General features: G+C 35.3%; 1 protein-coding gene across 1 annotated transcript in view; it reads left to right on the forward strand.

Moving 5' to 3' along the window:
* Nucleotides 1–21,587: 21,587 nt before the first annotated feature.
* The window catches only part of LOC108764445 (hemicentin-1), a 109,413-nt gene continuing 108,238 nt past the window's right edge, over nucleotides 21,588–22,762 (forward strand). The window contains exon 1 of the mRNA XM_018512709.1: nucleotides 21,588–22,757. Coding sequence (XP_018368211.1) covers nucleotides 22,649–22,757 — 109 coding nt within the window. The 5' untranslated portion in view covers nucleotides 21,588–22,648. The remainder of the gene's footprint in view (nucleotides 22,758–22,762) is intronic.

Consider the following 22,762-nt stretch of genomic DNA (forward strand, 5'->3'; position numbering starts at 1 on the left):
AAGTAATATCCCAAATATTGTTAAAAAGTAACAAGAATAAATGTATGTTTTTTGCATTTTAAAAAATTATGGCCATCATACCCGAGTTTACCCTATATACTTTATAAAATCTTTTAATGAAAAAAGGATACTAATTAAAAGAGATGATAATTAAAATCAAAGTTTAATAAAGTAAATTTTAGGAAAACAAAATTAGCATAAGTTTTCTCGCATCGTATTTTTTTCAATTTTTTAGATACCTAGTGATATAATAACATATCAAAAAGAATTCTATTTTTTTATTTTGCCATGATTATTACAAAAGTTTCTATAGTAAAAATGTCATGTATGTGAAATATGTATAATGTAAGATTTAATTACAGAGTAGCAGTTATAAAGTAGTAAAAATGTGTAAAAATAGTTTCCATTAAAGCGCACAATAACGTTTTCTTGGTAGAGACTATTGAAATAAATATAACGATATTTTTCTGTCAGCACGTTCCTCAGTATAGAAAAATTTGCATAGAGAGAACGCAGTAATTCTTTGAAGAAGTTATTCATCGGGACGAGAAAAAGAAACGATACCAAAAGGTTGTTTTCACTTTTAGATCAACCGATATCGTATTTGCGGTAATGATGACTTTTTTTTATCATGGTTGAGAAAGGCGGAGACATATTATGCTTGAATTATTAAAAATAATGAGCACATCGTCGCGCAGAAAATATAAGTACGTTTTTAAAGACTGTACTAAATAGAAAAAAAGAAGGAATTAGAAGATATTTTTAATGAACTAGCACACGCGCATTCTGCTATTTTATCATTTTTTTTTTATAATGAAAGGAACCAAAGTATAAACATAAAGACATAGAAATTTAATTATAAATACGTTTTATAAGGGTATCTAAAAAAGAATTAAGGAATGTATACATATAAGACTTCTATTATGAAATTCTCGATAAATTTTTTGTCTTCCTCGAATCTCTAATCATAACATTATTTACATATACGGTTGCCACGGTAAAATTTTGGCTAAATCATATTACATTACAATAATAACGTTTTTTATATTAGTTGTACGTTTTACAAAAGAATTTTTATGTTAAAATATTTAAATTATGCAATCTCGGGAATTAACTGGAAGCTTATTTAAAGCAGTAACAAAAACTATCGTTTATCTTGATCAGACTTTGTTTAACCGATTCATGCTAAGGATTATGCAAAATTCATCTTTAAATCCATCTTTCTTTCAGAATTTGTCAAGTGAGATAATAGTTTAAATGGATTTTTTCAGATGGTTGATTAAAATATCGCATTTATTTGATAGTATAGTATACACTTTCGGTACTAGATGACATTACTGATCTTTCTTAAGATTTATTATAATCGATTTTTAAATCGATTATAATACATATATCATGTCAAAAATAGTTTCACAGTGTAATTAACCTTTCGTCTGGAATCATATTTTTACTCCCTCTATTTGCAATATTTTTTGTCCAGCTTCAGTTCTTTTTACTGTTTTAAACTCGCCAAAAATGTGGAAAAATTTAGGGTTACTTTTTAACATTTCTGTTACATTATTTAATAGTCTTTTAACTTAGATATTATTTAATAAAAATTAAAATTTGAGCAAAACTAAAAATGAAATTTGAGAATAAATTTCGAGAATGAAATTATGCCAAAAAAGACCTGGATTGCAAACGGAGGAAATCTAATCATAGTAATTATAGACTGTGTAATTATTTTCGATACGACGAAATCGATTCAGAATTAAAAATATCGAATAAGGTGGCCTTATTTGGTCTTTGAAAATAAATCTAGTATTTTGGTCCATTATTCGGAAATATCCACTTACGTTATTATTTCACTATAATTAAAATTACTAGTTCACTGTAAATAAAAGATAAATTTGTAAAAAACGAGTTTAAACACGAATTTGGTATAATTCTTAACATGAATCGTTGTAAACGAATCTTTATTGATTGTCATCTTTATACACCTTTGTATCGGAACAACCTCGAGGAATCTTATCGACTTACCGATCTTATATCGCCCCACGTTCGAAATCTCAAATAACAGTGTCGCCGTAATTGTTAATGAAAGTTGAGACAGGTCGACGAGATGATAGCGTCAAATTTGTATCATCGATTAATTCCGAGATATTCGGATAGTGTGCTTTTGGGAAATAGATAAAGTGCAATGAAATTTAAATATGAACATCGCATTGCTTCTTGTAGTCATGAATTATATAGCGACAGTTTTTGATCTTGATAATCCTTTCCTCCTTCACCGTTAGCTATGGAAGAGTTCTTTTAACTTGTTATTGTAGACAAGTATATTCACGAAAAGCTATAAAACGTAAAGTACAATGAGGTAAACTTAAGAGGAGTGATTAAAATACGGTATTATAATAAATTAAAAAAGTTAAAGTTGTTAATGAAATTTGATCCTCCGAAGTTTTTTCTTTAATTGCTGTGGATTATGTATGATTTTAAATAACTCAATTTCGGTTGAATTTTAACGATACTCTCATTTTTGCTTTAGCAATTTTATTTGATAATAGCTACTTACTGCAAATTGTAAAAACGTAACGTTAATTTATAATTTATGACTTCTAAATAATTAAATAGTAATGTTCAATTACTGTATTATTAGGCACAATACGGATTGTCGTACAGAATTGATCATAATATGTATCACGTTTGATAAATCGTATTTTATATTTTTAAAGCACTCTTTACATCTCTGTGATATGAAATACTAAAATCACGTTTAAATCACGATATAAAGAGTTTTATGTATGCGCTTCGGACTGCACCCATTTTGAGACCAATCCACGAAATTTTGATGTATTCACATTGTAGGAACTACGTGAATAGCATTTTTCAGAAATGTAATATTGAGGTATTTTATTCGATTATATCAAGCGAGAATACGTAAGCTGATTGGAAGGGAAATGCAACGAAATTGACTGAAGTCCAGTTTTATGTAAGAATCACGCGATGCTCATTCTCTTTTCTTTTACAAATAAATAAGAAGATACTGAAATTCCTAATTTCCGTCTTCTTTTGAAACAGATAACGTGTACAGTTGAATTTGTATGCAGAATATTTTTTTAATGCGAATATGTGCAAGTTTATCGTTTTAGTTAACGATATAAAAATAAGTTTATACTTAACGTATACACCATGCGATGAAATCGAAGTTGCAGAATGGCCAAATCACGTGTCGACTTTCACGTAAAAGATGTGTTATACCGACTTCGTCGGAGCTTCGAAGAAATCCTAAATACGTTTGCAAAGTGCATCGCGTGTTACATAGTATGTTTCGTATTATGCGCCTGTTGTGTTGCCGCGCGTCAGTTATTCCTGGAATTCGTTAATTCCGACTCTTCTATGGAAAATGCAAATGAACTTTCGACGAAATGACATCTCGTCAAACTTTATTGCATTTGTAATACTCGCACAAAAGACAGCTGTCAGTGACTCCGTTGTCATCCAGAAATACAACATTTTCAAAGTTAATTGTAATGTTATGTTTTATTTCCAAAGATCTTCTCTATTAATCGATCAAAAATAATTTTACATGCAAAAATCGTCAGCAGTGTGATTAAAATGATAAGATTATAATTTTTTCACAAACTTAGCGATAAATAATTCTAAATAGTATGATATATAATAAAACATAAATATATATCGTTAAATATATAACATTCACAATTATATACCGCAAATGTTTGGCTATCAAATTTACTGTCTAATAATATTGATTAACATCAAATTTGTTAAGTATAGTGCCGTTTTACTTGCACAATATAAAAGAACCAAAGAGAAATGAATTAATTACATCATTTATACCCGTCAATTATCCAAAAGAATCAGATTCTTAATCGATTCGAATTAATTAACTACCTTATCATTTTGTTCTTTTGCTATCTGATCCGCTTGAGTAATTGTTGAAGTTTTACAATACAATGAAATGACCAGAAAAGATATTGGCGATATAATGATCACTCATCCGGTGTCGATTCGATAAAATGTAATGAAACTGCTCAAACCGTCCTTGACTCAAGTTTGAAACTTTATTTTTTTTTTTTAATTTATTTTAGTCGTCGAAGCGGAAAACTTTTCATACAGAGAGAATATTTAATTTGTATTATTATATAAATTACAATTTAATTCGTATAGTGAATGAAAAATTGTACGTCTTGCGTTATTATATATTCCATGGAGTTCTTAATTCATTTATTTGACATTATTACTCTCTAAAGTGTTTTTCTTTAAAAGTTAAAATGTCTGAGAGATTTACTGATATCAGTTTAATAAGAACTGTTGAAAGAATGTGGACCGTCGCAAAGACGATCATAACGATCTTACTTGCTCCGTCATTTCTCCGTGACAGCATTCGAAGAAACCTGTTTCGTCTCGCGAGAGCACAAGCGGCACCGTCGCGCTTTGATTACGCTTTTTGCGGCGCCTACGTTTTCAATGATAGGTTATCGACTAGCAGGTTGATTTCAACCTTTTGCAAGTTAACTGCAAGACAACCTGAGGCAGCACGAATTTGCAGCATTGATGGTGCAACACGGATAAATGGACTTGATAGTTATTTGAGTAGAACAGTCGCGACGCTTTAGGCAAAATAGCAAAGTTTCTTTTACAGAATAATTATTTTATTTTATTTTTATTTGTTTTATTTTTAAAAATTTAATAAATTGAAAGCTATTAAATTTCTATGGTCTTTTGTAAGATTATTAATTCTATTGTTATTTAAAAGAACAACGATGTTATTTTAAAGAACACTTAATTTTTGTATGTATACACATAATTCTTTTTTGTTATTTTAATTTTATATATTGATAGAAAGAAAAGAATTTTGCTGAAATATCTAAAAATTTAGCTAAACACAGATCTAAAAATAATTTTGTGGAATCATTAAAATAATTACGTAGGAATCGCAAACATGATGAGAAATACGGCAAAAAGTTATTCCATTTTAGCAATCAGTTTGATTGTTCTATACAATTATTTTAATGGCCCAACAAAATTATTTTCAAATCTGTATCTCGTTGAATTTTTAGATACTTTAGCAAAACCATCCTTTCCGGGTAATTTTTATTGTTTTTATGAAGAGTATAAAAATAATATATAAAACGGTAAAAGAAATCGTTTATATTTGAGATTAAAATATGATGAAAAAGTTGTTTTCATTCAAAGGTTATTTATTTTTCTATCTCCGGATAGAAGAGAATTACGTTACTGCATCTATTTTAAAGTTAATCCGTTTCGAGTTTCACGCTTGTTTCTGGATATAATAGGCACGATACTTCCTATGATCGGCTTTTTCTCAAACGCTAATCAGATTGTCGCATTATAACTGTATATCGTATTGTACTACATCTTCTATCAAAAACATAATAAACACAATTCTTTGTCTGAAAGGCATATACCACGAACACCAGGTAGTAGTGGCGATTATTACATTTCTTTTATTCAACACATGAATTCAAATAAACGTTTCGGTCCCAATCGGACCATCTTCAGTATTAACAATACAATTATAATTTATTAGAATGATCCTATCATACGCAACATAATTATAATTTAGATAAGCCGTCAATCTTACTTAAAATAATTTCTAGTCATATAATTTTATCATTTATTATTACAAAAATTATTTTTCTCTCTTTTCTCCTAAAACGGAAGTCATAATTTTTTTCCGCTACGTCACATAAGCTTCATATTTTGCTGATCACCTTTGTCACCTCAAATTCTTGCTACATCGTACAGAGTTACCAGATTCTATCAAATTTTATATATTTAATATTCAAAACTAACTAAATTTATTTTAATTATTTTCTTATTACATACCTGTACGATTATGTTAATTTAACGTTACTCGTCATCTCTTACTTAATACATCACAGCTCAGCATAATTTCAATGAATAGAACACAAACTTCCTGATTCTAGTAATAACACAATTATTAATACTAACGAATACATTAGACCGTTATAACTTAAAACGAACCTATGTTCCACTATCTTATAATCCAGTATGTAACGTCTATACGTATCTTTCAATATCTTTCAAATTGTGGTGATAAACTCAATTATAATTGTATTGTTAATATTGAAGATGGTCCGATTGGGACCGAAACGTTTATTTGAATTCATGTGTTGAATAAAAGAAATGTAATAATCGCCACTACTACCTGGTGTTCGTGGTATATGCCTTTCAGACAAAGAATTGTGTTTGTTTATTGAACCACGGTGTATTTATAATTTAATTTGTTAAAAAACATAATAGTACATTAGAAGCAGATTTATTTGAAAAGCGAATATAATTGATATGCATTCTTGAATAGAGCGTAACAGTTTGGAAATGGAACCCAAGAGGAAGAAAATCAGTGTCTGATGTTATGTTTCAAACGTGACAGCGGATTTATCTGAAAAAAGATATGATTCAAACATAGTTGACAGCAACTTTTCCTCTGTCCCTTGGGCTACATTTTCTTGATCTAAAGTAATATTTTATGGCTCTCCAACCTATGTATATATATATGAGATAATCGTATGACGTGTAATCGTACATCAGTTGACGTGAAATGTTACTTTCGCTTCCACGAATTCATACCACTCTGTGGTAACGTGGCATGTAACGCGAAACTTGTACGTGAAACTTACACACTTAAAATATTTATATTTACAATTGAGAGAAGCTCCGTTCTTAGTACATAATCCACATTAGGCAAAAAATTAACACAAATACATATTAACTCTCTAAATTTCTTGAAGTGAAAATACAGCCATTTTTGAAGAAGAGTGAAAATATTTTACTTCTTGAAAATTGTTACTCTCTTTTTTCAGAAAGTGAAATATTTCTACTCTTCTCCAAAAATAGCTGTATTTTCACACCAAGAAATTTAGAGAGAAAGTGATACAAAAAATTTTGTAAAAATGTTCGTCACTTCAATGAAAGAAGTTATCAATTATAGTATGATAAAGATTGCGAACAAGTGACTCAAAGTAGAAAAAAGTTCTGGCTCGGTATATCTCGGTTAAAAATTCTTTTTAGTTGTTTTGAACTGCCCGATAGGACACTGGTAATCCTATGTCGAACAGCTTCCATCTCCTGTAGTTCGCATCTCTCATTACGATGCTCGTCCCGTCTTGTAATACGAGTCTCGCGACTGCGAATCGAGCGTCCGCTAGGTAGATAGGTAACATCGTCTACGACCGCGGGACCTGGCCCGTAATCCTGGAATGAAACTTGCCGTAGTTGCCTTGGCACTGCGGGTTATCGTGACGCGATGCCTCGAAGCGGAAGAGATACACGAGGAGACGCGGTGAGACCCTGAAACCTTGAGAGAAATGTCCGATTAAATGACGTCTGGATATTCGTGCGGCGCGCTTGCCCTACGGCGCGGAGCCGAGCGTTTCGCCAAAGCGATTACGCAGCGGCAGGGTTTAACTTTCGGCCGAGTTACTCGATATAAAGTTAGGTTCGCGCTTGCTTCCGCTACTAATTTTCGAGAAAATGGTTCTCTCGGCGCGAAATCAACGCGTTTGATATTATTGTTCCGAGATAATTATTTGACATTAACGACGTACACTAATGACGCGATGCTTATAATAAACACGACAGAAGAATTTATTATTGCACTGAGAGAGAAACGTCTGGCTGCAATTAATTGAAATTCTGGTTAAAAATAGACGAATTTTCTAGTTAAATCTACAAGAATGTTGATTGGAATCAGAGTTTTCTGATTCGTCGATTCTCAGCCAAATATTTTTTCAGTGAATTTCCGCTGAATGATAAAACTTCTAGATTATTCACTTTCAGTATGTTATACATATATAGATACATTTAAGAATTGACGGTGTAATGCTGTGTTAAAATTGTGTCGTTGGAAAAAAACTTAAGAGATAGTAGAATAAAACATGTGTGTTATATCGGTGCTTTAATAATTCCTTAACTATTCACTGCAAATCTAACAATAAGTGTGTAAAAAGTGACTTTAATATATAGCTTAATAATAACTCTCAAAAACATTAACAATACAAGGCAAAGAAACTATGTTAAAATTCTTTTTATATTTTTTAAATACATGTAAGAAATTGTCATAAGTTTTTATAATTGTATCTGTGCTCCAATTACCGCGCCTTACTCTCGTTTGTCTTGTATTGTTAACAATGTACTTTAATATATGGTGCACACGGAAAAAAGATTTTCGCTGCTGTAGTTAATCTTGATTCGTTAAAATATATTTGCTGTCGTAACTATAAATTTATAAACTACAGCGTAATAGTTTGCTGTTATTGCTATAATATAGATATCACAGCAAAGACATTAGCTATGATACCTATATTTTAGCTGTCCACATTTTACACCTGCCATTTAGTTACCACATGCAGTTTTTAGTTACGACAGCTACTTTCTTTTTTCGTGGTTGTTTAACTTTCCGTCTAAAAATAATACTATATGCTACAAGTTTAAATGTGTAAATTCATATTTGTATGTAGTACAATGTGTTATTTTTACACGGGAAATGAATCACACACATATTTGATGTCACTTTTTACACGCTTGGATTTGCAGTGTTTAATTTATCAAAGAAGACAAAGCAGAATGAAAACCTTTTTATGTTTCTACGTATTTATATATATATATTTTTTATGTAGCCTCTTTTCGAGGGGGTAACCACTTAATGTAATCGTGGGACAGAATCCTCGAAATCATTATAAAATTTATATAAAATCTCTATGTATAATCCGATAATTATATATGCAACCACGAGAAATCATTGTATAATATTAAATAAAATCGTATATTTTACCAAATTACTTCATAGTAGTGAAAAAAATTATTTGTAATCAGATGAAATCATGTAATCTGTGGGACAATATTTCAGCTAGTGGTTACCCCCTTGCCCCTTTTTTCCATTTTTAAAAGATAATAATGATTGCGTTGACGCAATAACGATTAACGAATTAATTAATAAGATTGTGGAAAAGCAGTGACACCGCTGTTGACACCGATCGCGGTGGAGCGAATCAATGACTTTTCGTGAAACGTTAATTCGTACTCGATGCAGTTTAACTATTCTCTGCTTGTATAACGTGCGGTAACCAATATTTCGAGTAAACGAGTGCGAATTGATCGTTCGCGATTGCATAACCGAAAATTGTTACCATTTTCAACACCGATATAGGCGAGCGCCTATTGTGAACGCATCACACCGCTCGTTTCAGTCAAGCCGATGAGTTATTAAATGTCCAGGTGTTATTTCGCTAATTACGTGGCATAATCACGTGACAAACGTCACGGTAAATGAAATTTCCCGGGTGTGTAATAACAGATCTCCGCGTCGCGCAATCACGCACTCGCGAATTTACATGTTTCCGCAGCCGGTAGTTACCAAACACGCTTCTCAATTGAAGAGATAAATGCGCGACGTTGATATGTAACATCACATAACAGATCTTATCGACATTAAGATTAAACGGATCGTCTCACTATTATATTTTAGCACTCTATCTGGAATATCTTTATGCCTCTATTAGAATATTCAATTAAAATAAAGCATTAATTATACAACATATAAAGCAGCGAATATTATGTTATAATTCGCGCGCGCGTTTTCTAAGAATATTATAGAGTTCAATATTATTTAACAGAATGATCATGTTTTCGAAATGTCTCACCTCTCTCTTTTGAAAATATTATTCCTTTATTCATTTATACTTTCGATTAGTTGTCAATCGAGATGCCACGCGCCGTTTTATTCCATTTAACGTAGCGTCCACGATGGGTCAATTTGAGACGCGCCGCATCTCGACTGCACCAATAAAACCATGAAGAATCGCGCGTTCTAGAAACGAAGGAAGGATAATCCGTTTGAAATTAACCTTAAATCATCCTCTCTCTCCTAATCCAGGCCGAAGAGCAGGCTCGTGAAATGGTCGATCGAATCCAATCGAGAGATCGTAATATCTCCGGCAGATATCTATCGAGGAAGCGACCAGTCATGGGGGCCGACCAGGGTCCACCTTTTTCCTTGTTCCCCGGGCAGCCGAAGGTCGCCGGATCGATTTGCCTCTCCTTTGAAATGGCCAAATGGTTGGAACCGAGGTGCTTCGTTCCGTCGAGGTAATGGATGTTTACCCGTCACGTGACAATGTCCGCCGTCGCATTGTACTAGGCTGCCGGAAATGACAGCCATCGTTGCTTCTCGGAAAGCCGTGGAAAACTGTTTTCCTAGTAAAAATGGGAGGCTACGTGTTCCGTGAAATTCTGACTCTCTGACAAGGCGGACCCCGTGTAATTATCAGTCGACGAACTGTAACTGATTGCGCTAAAACAATTAAGGAACGTGACTCAGTTGGCTGGAATCTCTTGCAGAAGCGCATTAGACGTACGTACGGTGAGGAGAAACACCTTATCCGTTAGAGATCTTATCCCATTATGCTCGGCTAAGTCCCAGGTCCTTATCCATCCTCTGGCGTCTCGTTCTGCATCCGAGACGATTTGAGAGGGCTGTAGGATCTAGTAGAAACTCATTCTCGGTATTGATCGCTACTCTTTCAAAATTCTACGCTCGTTGATGAAGTCATTAAAATGTATCAGCAATTTCCTAGCTCTCGAATGATGCCCTTTGTACTATATTAATATTTTGTAGATGCGTATCGAAAGGAAAGGAGTATCGAAGAGAAGGAAGATATTTCGAAGGATAAAAAGATTTTCAAGAATATCTTCGCTTTTTTATGCATCGTGCTGCATGCATTTATCGTGTTTATCATTCAACTTACAAACAGTATAATATAACAGTTTAGTATAACAAAATTGATTAGGTGCAACATAAATTAAAGCAGAAGAACGGTTAAAGCCGAATATCACGTGATTATAAATTTCAGCCGCGTCAATATTCATTTTAGTGGATAACGATAGCGTAAGATCTATTTTATAGCAACCGATAAATCCTTTATATTGATCAATATGGCGCCATCGGTCTCGCATTAAATAACAATATTTACGATCAAACGTACCGCGGCAATAAAGATTAAACAATCGAAATGGGCAGACCGGAGGAAGCCTTTATCTCTCATCCAAAATTTCGAAAGCCAAATTGGGAAGCGCGCCCGCGGCGCTCCGCTATTAATGCGCATACATATATAATCTATAAATCGCATGTGTTTAATGAATTTTTCGTTAATATCGGCAATTCAATCTGCAAATAGAGCCGGACCCGTTTTGTCATGCAGCGCAATTCGAATTTATAACTCGCTCGGTGCTTTGACGTATCGTACCACATTGGTTGTTTGCACGCGTTGGCGGATACGTGTATGAATATACCGAATATACGTACGTTCGACTACGTGGACATTCGGTATCGTATCCATTACATCGCGGTGGTTGCCGTCATGGAAAATATTGACGACTTTTATCGTGGGCGTTTCTAGCGAGAGGAACAGAGAGGAATATGTCTATGTCCCTCACTAATTGGGACAAGTAAAAAAGATAGATTGCAGATAAATAGCGATACTAGAATATTAATTATTCGCGTCAATCACTTTTGATTTATCTTTTCTTTTGTAATATTTATGATAGTTTTAGCATTTTATTTCATATTTTGATACAATTACATAAGTAAGGCTTTCATTTTTATATCATTATATTTTTATTAATATATTATATTTTAAATATTTATGTTATTTTTGCTGAAACTAAATTATGTGGTAGGATATTTTTAAGCAATTTTTATACATTTTCTATAAAAGTAATTAAATTATGAGAAATTTGTAACGTTTGCCAAGTAATTATAAAACATTTTTTATCATAACGTTGAAAAGATTTTATATTTGCATTGTGGGCTATACATTATCGTGGTGTAATCCTCGCACAGGATTATTGTTGTATTAATCGCAAGTTATGAGATGCAAGCAATTTTCGTGCTTGCAGGATAATCTTGCCAACTTAGGCAATTACACACAAAGGGTAAAATTAACCGCGTGTCATCCTTGCCTTAATTAAATTACTTCCCTAAGATTAATTGCTTTCCCTACAGCTTCTACACTACTTAATACATCATTTAAGCTAATTCGAGTATCCCAAATGATGTTCATCGCAAAACAAAGATACTTAGGTTAAGTAGATAAAAATAGTCTATTATATTTTTTTTTTATATAAAATATTAATAAAAATATTATCTTAAAAAATATATGTATAAAACGATATTATATCACGAATAATTAATAACTAAAGGGATAAGATAAAACATCAATTAATTGAAATTCGATAAAATCAATCCTGATGAAAATGTTCTGAGATTATTATTTAATAATTAAGCGCTAATTGCACGTTTAAAATCGAAGGTTATTTCAATCTTGAAAAGTTAAAAGAAAAAAATTTATTATCTCCGGAATACGACCATTATTTTATTCATATTTTAGAATTCAACAATTAAGATATTGACAAATATCGTTTAGCGATACAAAATTTTGTTACTAGGAATTATTCAATGTCACATCGTGTTTTGTTCGAATATTCATCACGTGTTCGTTAATTTTTTTTATATATAATTCTGTTCGTCGCACTGACGAAAATGTCCAGTCGAATTCATGATCTATGGTGTGCATGGCACGGTTGTTTAACATCAGCCATCGATGACAATTTATTATTGCAGGCTACACCGCTATTGTATATAATCTGTGTCACGTTTTAAAATTTACCGGTTCTCTGTCTCGCCTTCTCCGCTTCCTCTTTCCTTCTCTCTCTTTGTACGTCTATCTAATCTTTCTATCTCTTTCTCGCGCCATTCGCGAAGCCCGTTTTGTTGCAACCTTCCAATGCCTGTCGGCGTAACATGGCGCCCGCGTATAAGCGCGAACCCTTTAATTACGCTTTTATCTGATGCATGGCGTAATGATGTTGCAAGCGCGCGGAATCGCGATGTATAACGCGACCGGTGCACGACCGCGCACGGAAACCGCGTACGACACGCGTGCGGATATGCAGCACGAGCCTCAGATTGTATGGAAACTGAAACGATGCGTTGAAATTGAGGGTTCGCGAAATCCGGAAGCGACGACATGGATCTTTTCACCGATGTGTACCAGACGTGTACTTTGACATAATGGCAACACACGTTCTGAACATTTATCGGGCCTGTATCTCGGCTATATTCCAAAATTGACTGCCAGTACTGAAAATCTATAGTGCACGTAACGTAAACTGTAGCATTTTTAGTGCTGACAATAAATTTGGAACACAACCCTCGTCTCAGGATTTAGCTAGAAATTGATTATGTCTACTGATTGAATAAACACTGAAAAAAAAGTCTATATAGTTATAGCTATCAAATATTGAGTAAAATAGTTTCAACTAAATGTTGAGGTAATATAACTAAACATAAGTTTACTTTTACAAATATTTAGTAAATATTACTAAACAGTATTACCAACGGTAATACTTACTATATATTTGTAAAAGTAAACTTATGTTTAGTTATATTACCTCAACATTTAGTTGGAACTATTTCACTCAATATTTGATAGCTATAACTAGACTTTTTTTTCAGTGAAGAAAGATTACGTTACAGATATTATACTTAGAGTATGAATATATAATGTTTAATTCACGAAAAAAAATTTTTGATTGAAAATGGACGAATCAGAATTTTCTGGTTTTTATTAGAATTTTAGTTGAAATAACAATATTGTATCCGGTGGATACCATATTTCTGGTAAAATCTAGAATTCTATTTTTACCAGAATAATTATATCAATCAGAATTCTAGTTATCGCAACTTAAAATTCTAGTTGATTAAACCAGAAAATTCTGATTTGTCTATTTTCTATCAGAATTACTATTTAATCCTATCACATCATTTTTCTCAGTGTTGATGACATTTCTGCTATGCAATTCTAGTATGTATATATCATTGCTAATGATAATTGTTTTACCGATGTGGAGAATTAACTGAAAACATTGCATTTGTATTCATATGCTATAACATTTATGAAACTAATGTTGCTCTGAATGTTGCAAGAATCTATATCAATAAATAGTTATACAACATTTTCCTTCAAGAATTTGACGTATTTATATTAAACATTTATAGAACATCTTAATATCTCTTCTAATGCTTACCTGAATATTGATATTATGATCTCCCACCATGTTATTTATTGCCTTTTCAATCTATAATAAGATTGCTAATTAAGTTAGTGGAGTGATAAAAGCTGCGGTTAATATAGCTCCGGTTAATCGATATTTCATATAATTTGGTATTAATAATATGCAATCTCGTAATTAATTAAATAAAATTACACCGTAATTAATGGATCAACATCATTTTCTGAATCGTGTTTTATAAAAATTGTCCTTTATATATAAAAGTACAAAAAGGAACTACTTTATTTTATATATTAAATTTAAAAAAGTAGGAAATATATATAACACCTTTTCATAATATCTAATGAAAATAGCGTTTTTCTTATTTCGTACGAATTCCTTCGTTACTTTTGTTATCTTACTTCTATATCTTTATTTAAGTTCTGCAGCAGATGTAACTCATGTGTCCCAATATCGCGTCTCTATATCATGATAAAGCTGAAGTTTTATTGAGTAAAACTATCTTTTATTATACAATAGTAAATTTAACTTTACATCGTTACGAAAAAGTTAAATATGTATAAAAATAAAATATGTTTACGACATAATTTTGTGTACAAAAATAGGAACTATCTTTACTGTCGAACAGTCTTTTCATTCTTCTAGTTCTTTTTTTGATATTTATATTGAATATTAAATCATATAAAACATATTTCACACAAAAATATTAGGTGAGTATTAGATGAGAATTAGCGATATAAATAATATAATATTAATAATAATAATTCTTTTTCTGACAAAGACGTCCAAAAAAAAAACATTTAAAAATATTTCTTTCACTCAATTTTACACTATTGTTTTATTATTGCGGCGTAATACTATTGGCTCGCAATATATAATTGTGCGTAAGTATTGATCCATCATGATCGTCACACACTGTTACACTTGGAAAAACCAATAATAGCTGTTCACCATCGGGAGGGTAATCACAACTTGAAACACTTTTGTTTTTCATTTTCCTGTTTCACATCGCAATCGTTTTCTTGTCCTTTTTATAAAAAGCGCAATATTATTTATCTCAATTATTTATTTTAGATAAATACAAAAGATATTTCCTTTTCAATTTATATCTAACATTTGTTTTTATAAGAAAAATGTTTCTTTTCTAATAAATTATTTTCTTATAGTTGAGAATTCTAAATTTATTTTAATTAAAATTGCAAAAAGTTAAGTAAGATATCTGCAAAAATAATTAAAATTTTTAAGCTATTTCTAAATTCTACAGTTTAAATTTCCATCATACACATGGACATTTATATATGCGTACAAAATACGTAACCTTTACAAAACATTTGCATATCAATGGTAACGTCAATGGTAACGTCTTTGCTTTTCAGAAAAACCGCCTTATGAGTAACTAATTTTTTCACGGGCTCTACAAATCCTTTGGTTCAGAAGGAAGCATCTTTCCCGTTTACGTTTCTCTTGATCCCTGTTTTCCTAGTGTGGTAACGAGGACAAGTCGTTTCTCGTTAAGGAGAAAGCCCCGGGAGTAGAAGGGTCTTGAAGCAACCAGTGAAGTTGGTAGCCGCGGAATCCTTGGTGAAAGGTTGCCTTTATTTCACCCTTTTCGTACTTTGTTTCCGATTCTTGCTATTTCTCGCTTCTCTTTCATTCTCTATTATATCAATCCACCTACGCTTGTTTTTCTACTATTGTATGTTGATTTCTTCGTTTTGTAACACGTTTAATACCAAACACATATTTCGAAACTGAAAGCTGGTTGAGTAAAAATAATATCGATAGAGATTTACAGTTAAATGTAAAAATAAAAATAAAACTCGTTCTCTCTCTCTCTCTCTCTCTCTCTCTCGGAGTTTAGCGTAGGTAACTGTGACGTATAGGGTATAGTATATACGCTCATGCTGACCGATATTTATCAAAAGCGAACAATAGTTTTCGCGAATTTGCATTTCCGAGAAAAAGAGGTAACCCATCGCCCAGGTAATACGCCCAACGCATATGAAGTATGCATTTGACAGTTCCGCCTTTCTTTCTCGTAAAAATGCGGGACCCGTAATGGGAAGGAGAGAGCCGAAGGTGAGACCTCGTGATTTTCGTTCATCGAACAACGCGTTATCTGCATAATGCGTGGTTTGTCCACGGATTCTTATGGGGCGGCGCAGGTGTAACGAAGATGCAGATCGCTTCGTGCGAAAGAACGTGATATTCGTAGCACGCCTTGTCTTCCATTATCGTTGCCCGAACACGTTTTTCATGAGGTGATCGCGGCATCTCTCGCCTTTCACACCTTTTTGCCATGTCCCTCGCCGCAGGTTACTCAAGCAAATGCAAAAAAGAATGGACGTTAAAATATTTCAGATGAATCGCACGATAACTAAATTTGTGCGTACGAAAACCAATAAAAACAACGCTGTGAAATTTAATTTTGATATCGCCTCGTGAATTACATTCCACGCGGTGGACCGTGCAGTTTTAACTTTACGTTTAATTATGCAATAGTTGGTCTGAAGTTGTAACGGCAGTTTCTGAGAGTTGCGGCGATGTAAGTGATAAAGCAGCAATGAATTTTGATGTATGACGTTTTTCGGCAAAAACAGAAATTCTCATATGAACATATGGCGAGTAGAGTCTGAAGTGATATCTCAGAGAAACGTAAGTGTGAAACGTGGCGTAGGTTGATGTTAAACTTGATTTCGGCTACACGAAAGTTCGCCCGACTTTGCTACTTCTCCAGAAGTAATTCATAACTTTTACCACGGCCCAGTTCAATAACGTCTGTTCCGCTAGCGCGCGGTTCATACTGATAATTCATTTTAAAATACTTCATAAAAACCAAAGGGATACAGCGTCCGAGAACATTCGACGCTAAATCAGGAAACTTCCGGACGCAAAAGACGGAAATCTCGTAAAATTACATTAGGGCAGTCATTTTCCTCCTCTGATTGCGGCCGGGGGGTTCTGGAAATTGCACGAAGTAATGGATATTCAGGAACATTCCCGCTTCGACATACCTAGTCCCTATAGAAAGTTAAGAAAAACTTGGTCATAACTCTGAAAATCCGCGCCGATTCGCCATTTCTCTCGTCTATTTTTTTCCAATAATTGTTTCGGAATAAAGAGAGAAAAATCGTGTAGTAGTGCAAGATACATGCAGGACATACAACAACCTGATCTAAAAAGACGAGACGAAATTTTCCGTCTCTTCGACGAAAGACGGTAGTTCGATAGATCGTAATAACTATTCTTACCCACCACGTTTCGCACTATGGAAGGCCGTCCACTTCGCGTAAACACCAGCATAAATTCTGGAACGGCCCTTCCCGTTCCCTACGCCATTCGCGTTACACCCCGGCCATCTCGCTCCATCGTTAACTGTTACGGGACCATCGAGTGTTTCTCACCCTCTACTTAGCCAACCCGCTCGTTTCTTTCAGGCGAAACAAACGAACGGGCGGTTTTCCATTTCCCCGATCGATTTTGTCGATAATGGCGACAATAGTGGAAATAGTGAGAGCCATTAGTCCGGTGATTAATGACGCGCTTATGATCGAACAGAAACGCTGCGCTTTCGCATCCCAACGCTCGCCTCCATTCTACTGGAGAGATTTTAGGAATCTGGATTCTTCTTTTTTTCACAACACCGCGAAGAGAGCATTATTGTGACTCTGCGAAAATCGCAGTAATAAGAGACACGGGACCATTATTCACAAGGATGTGAGCGAGTGTTTTGCGGGCACAATAGACAGTGGGAAGCACACGAACGTCGAGATTATTTGTTAAATGGTACGATAAGAAGAGAAGGCTAAATCGCGCGACATTCACATATCGATAAGTGCATATAGCTTATCGTAGCTTTGAACGAATATTTTACATATATATTTTAACATATTATTATAGAGAGTCGATTAAACGAGCCTCAAATGTAACGATCGAGAGGAAATGTCAAATTGGCATGTGTTTCCTTTTGGCGCGAGTAATTGGAAAATGTGTATAATATCGTACTTAACATCGCTGAAGAGGGCGAGGAGGTACTTCCTTCGGTAATCGCCGTTGTGTATCGATCGTTGCCATGTACAGTCGTCATTAAAGTCCGAGCGCGTATAAAGACGGGAATTAAAATAGTTATCAAAGCAACGCGGGAGGGAGGGCGTGCAATTAAGATATCCGAATTGGAGTCCGCTCTCAGACCCGCGCGGTATAATCGATTGCCTTTGTGGCACCTGTCGAACGACGGGTAAAACCCGATTTTCAGATTCCATTGAGAGACGCGAAAGCGTTGGTGGCCGGGAAGACGAGGAGGCAATGTGACTGACAGGCTTCATGGTTTATTCGACAAGTCGAAGAGTACACAGGGAAGCCTATAACATCGTATCCAGCTTGCGCTTTGGGTTAACAGCCTGGGTGTCCGACGATGTACCATGATGCATGACGCGGTGTCGAGTTCCAATTCGCCGGGCATCCATGAAAGCAGGCTCTGTGCCTGATGTAAAATATCGGCGATTCGGGATGAAACGAAGCACGCTGCGTCCAGTTTGTGTACATGTGGTAGATGAGGACCGCCGATTGCGCCTCTTTGAACGATTACTTTTAACTCGATGTACAAGCGCACGGTTTTACGGCCGCGTGCATAAGTAACACGTGTGCGTATTGTTAATATGAAAAATATCAACGTTATATATCAAGATGCTCTTTTGACGTGGACTAAGCGAAATGCGTTGGCTGGAAATCTTCCAAAACGTTAAGGAATACAACTACGAGAAAAACCTATCTCTAATTAAAAGGCGAATGTATTTTATTTTGTATGTCGAGAGTTGTTTTTAGCAGGATATTAATTCGCTGGTTTCGGATCGATGACCGGAGAATCGATTATACCTACGTGTCACCATACTTCGTGAAATCGATCGGGCTAGCTGTGTCCTCTAAATAATGTTTGCGCTTTTATAATTTAAATACATTATGGTAGAAATGTAATATATTTTGATTTATATTTTATTACTAACGATAACACGAAACATTTATTCGTACAAATATTTTAGATCAATGTTGCATCACACAATTAGAATACATAACTTCATCAAGGTTACGAAACAGTTAGGTAAACAGCGATATACACATCAATTATGATTGGCTTCGGATATTGATGTAATTAGGACGTATAAACGTTATTAAATATTGTTTATTATCGTATATCGATTTTCTGTGTCCTCGTATGGAATCGCATATATAATAAAATCTAATATATAATCATGAATTAATATATAAAGTTTACTAAAATATGAAAATAGATATTAACATAACAATGCACCTAAATATCATTTAATGTGGTCGTTTTGATTCATCAATTAATAATTAATAAAATAATTAATAATTATTAATCAATTAATAATTAATAAAATAATTAATAAAATAATTAATAAAATAATAAATTAATAATACATTCGCAAGAAGCTTCTCACTCACCGTGTCTATTTTAATGTAATTCTCATGTAATTATATTTGAAAAGCGAACGCAACAGAATAACCAATGCATGAAAAATATTTGAATTTTTGAGAGAAAATATTAGCTTATAATTTCTAGTTGCAAAAGTAAATCCGGTATATAAAATATCATATAAATTTTAGTTGTACGTTTTATTACATATCGTTAAAGTCCGAGATAAAAGAAAAGTCAATATTTAAGTGACATTGTATGGTGGATGAGAAAATAACGATATAGGACACGTATATAGGAACATTCTTGAACATTCAAAGCGGATTTAGGAAGGGTACCTTCGTAGATACCTACTCGATGAGGATTAGGAAGTGATTTGCAGGCGATTGCCGATAGCGATGGAAACACGAAAGCCGGAATTTATCGTGATTGGAGCGAGTTCTCGTAGAGAGAGTCATGAAGCTTCGAGAGCCGTTATCTCGTGCATGCGCCAGATACGCACGAACTATCAGTTTTCATGAACACACTCTATGACGTAAGTACATGCTCTCATTCTTGGAGGACATATTTATCGTTACGTGCAATATCCTCTTTCAACAAGTACACGCAAGTTCTATAGATCTTTAAGGTCTATAAATCCGTGGGAAAAGTCCGAAGTATTGGAAATGTACGAATAGCAGGACGTAATCAAGTTGATTGGACACGTTAATTAAGAAACATCACATATTTTACGTCACACGTTTTGAAAGTCAGATCAATTCCTTTAAGTAAGAATTTCTTCTCCTGTCACGAAACCTCATTTCTAATTTCGTAAGAATGTAACGACCCTGGCATTCCGTCTCCCACTACTGACTTTCGTGTCGTATTCTCCCATGTTCTGCCGAAAATCTTACGTTCGCGCATATCCGCCTGGACCGCGCGGCGATTATGGCGACTCATTAGCTGCGCCTGTAAATCATAGCGGTCTCCGCGACGAAGACGGGAGATGCGCGCTGAATGTGGGAGTTTCGGAGCAAAACACACGAGCGAGCGAGAGGCGGAGGACAAAGCTGTGGTCCAGAACGGGACGGACGGCGCGAGCGTGTCCGAAGATGGCCGAGCACGAGCGGAGGAAGCCGACGCGACTCGCGAGGGTTCCTCGCGATATTCAATGGTTTCAGTACCGAGCCGCCGCGGGTCAGGACTCGATGTGGCTTCATCGCGAGGGAGGTTTATTATCGTACGCCTCACGACGGTACGCGACGCGGGTAGGTGATCCATGAATCAAAATCGGAGCAAAAACGCGTGGTGTCATCATTCACGGGTCGTCCATAGATCACCTTCGCGATCTGCTTTGTAAGTGCCGATCGATGATCCGGGAGTTACGATCCGCAAAGAACGCCGCGGCGAGATCGCGTTTTTCCCGGTGTTTAAGCTGAAATTAACGCGTCAGTGAATTTCGCGAGTCTTCACTTAATTTTTTTTTTAATGCTGCTTTTGAGATTTTATATTTTCGGGTGAATGTATGATCGACTTACGAGTGCGTGCGTAACGCACATGCTCGCTCGGTGCACGCTCGGTCGTCGCGAGATCGAGGGGTAAGTGCGGGAAGATCAAAAGATCGACGCCCTCGATCAACCACGCACTGTGCTCCAAGTATAAAATACTGCAATTCCTGTGTCGCACTATGTTCGATTAATCAGCAACGAGCGTCACAGAAGTCTATTTGCGGCGTTTGAATCGACACGCAGTGTCGATGCGTTTGATATAACTTCGCCAGCAACTTTCATACGCATGCCGTTCATCATTGATTCGTGACTGTTGGTCGATGAGACCAATGTGCCGAAATATAAAAGCGAAATATAGCCGGAAATACAATCAGTGGTAAAGAGAGATGATATTTGTTCCACGACCGACCGTTTCGCTTTGAAATTTCCAACATCCGCATAATCTCGATAGTTAGCGGACAAACAGCTCCATTCCATTTCACCACTTGCGCAAAGTTTAGAAGAAATTATTCGATTTTGATGACAAATGATTTTTACGAGTGTTCTAAAATTATCTTCTTATTTTCGAACGATATCACATATATCATTAATCAGAAGAAATAAACTTTCTGAGGTGTTTCGAAAATTTATCGGGCCGCAGGATCACAATTGCAGTTGAATGTATGTCGTGCTGAAGTTTCAACTATCGAAGTATCGAGACACGTCGACTTTGCAAGTTCAGCTTTCGAAAGACCCAGTGGACATCTTGCTTCATTTCGCGTAGATTTACTGTGCGATTGAACGCGTTAGCGGAATTCGCGACGTAGAGACGTAAAGACAGAGGCGCTCTGAATTCATAGGGAACCGCCTTCGAAAGGAGCCTGTATATATAAAACTACAATCGCCACTCAAAGCCTGTCAGGAGAGACTTCGCTCCGTTACGGATCCGTTTATCCGACAAATCCAGTGATCATCTGTTCGCCCAACACGCTCCATGGAATCCTGTAGCAGCGAAAAATTTCCCTGACAGAACGCATCGGTCATGGAATAAAAAAAAGGGATAACAAACGGCGTAAATGGCGCGAAGCGGATAAAGTTTCAACTACTCGTGATATCTGCGTTTGAAGAATTACGTCTACATCGGAAAATCTGCCGGAGAGATCGATCGCGCGTTCAAATTGTCCCATCTGAAGAAAAAAGAATCTTACACGGTAGGAGAGAGAGAGGAACGAAGATCGTTGAATAAGATGGGAACACTGTACGGCGATAGCATGCATCGTCGTTAGAGATTTCGTTCTTGAGAGTTCTTAAAAGACAAATAGTGAGCGTCTCATTAAATGACGACAGATAGGTGAGCGACAAGATAGATAGGGGACGGGTACGTGGCATGTCGGTTCACGACGACGGCTACGGCAGCAACAACGACGGCAAAGAGCAGTGGACGATGTGGATGGCAGCGCAATGCAGCAGCAGCAGCAGCAGCAGCAACATCAACGACGAGAACGGCAGCAACATCGAGGGTTGCAATTAGTGCCAGCTCGCAACGGCCGCGAGACAACGTAACGACTGAAGGGGGGGTCGCCGACCGTTAGGGGGTCGAGGGTGTGTGCAGTGCGCGTGAAAGGGGGACAAAATGTGGTGGAGGTGGCGGTGGTGGAGTGTCGTGACTACGACGACGACGATGCTGGTCTTGGTAGCCGCATACTCGCCGCCTGTGGAACTATCCGATCTGGATAAGCCAAGTGAG

This window comes from Trachymyrmex cornetzi, unplaced genomic scaffold, assembly GCF_001594075.2.
Source record: "Trachymyrmex cornetzi isolate Tcor2-1 unplaced genomic scaffold, Tcor1.1 scaffold422, whole genome shotgun sequence".
NCBI classification, from domain to species: domain Eukaryota; kingdom Metazoa; phylum Arthropoda; class Insecta; order Hymenoptera; family Formicidae; genus Trachymyrmex; species Trachymyrmex cornetzi.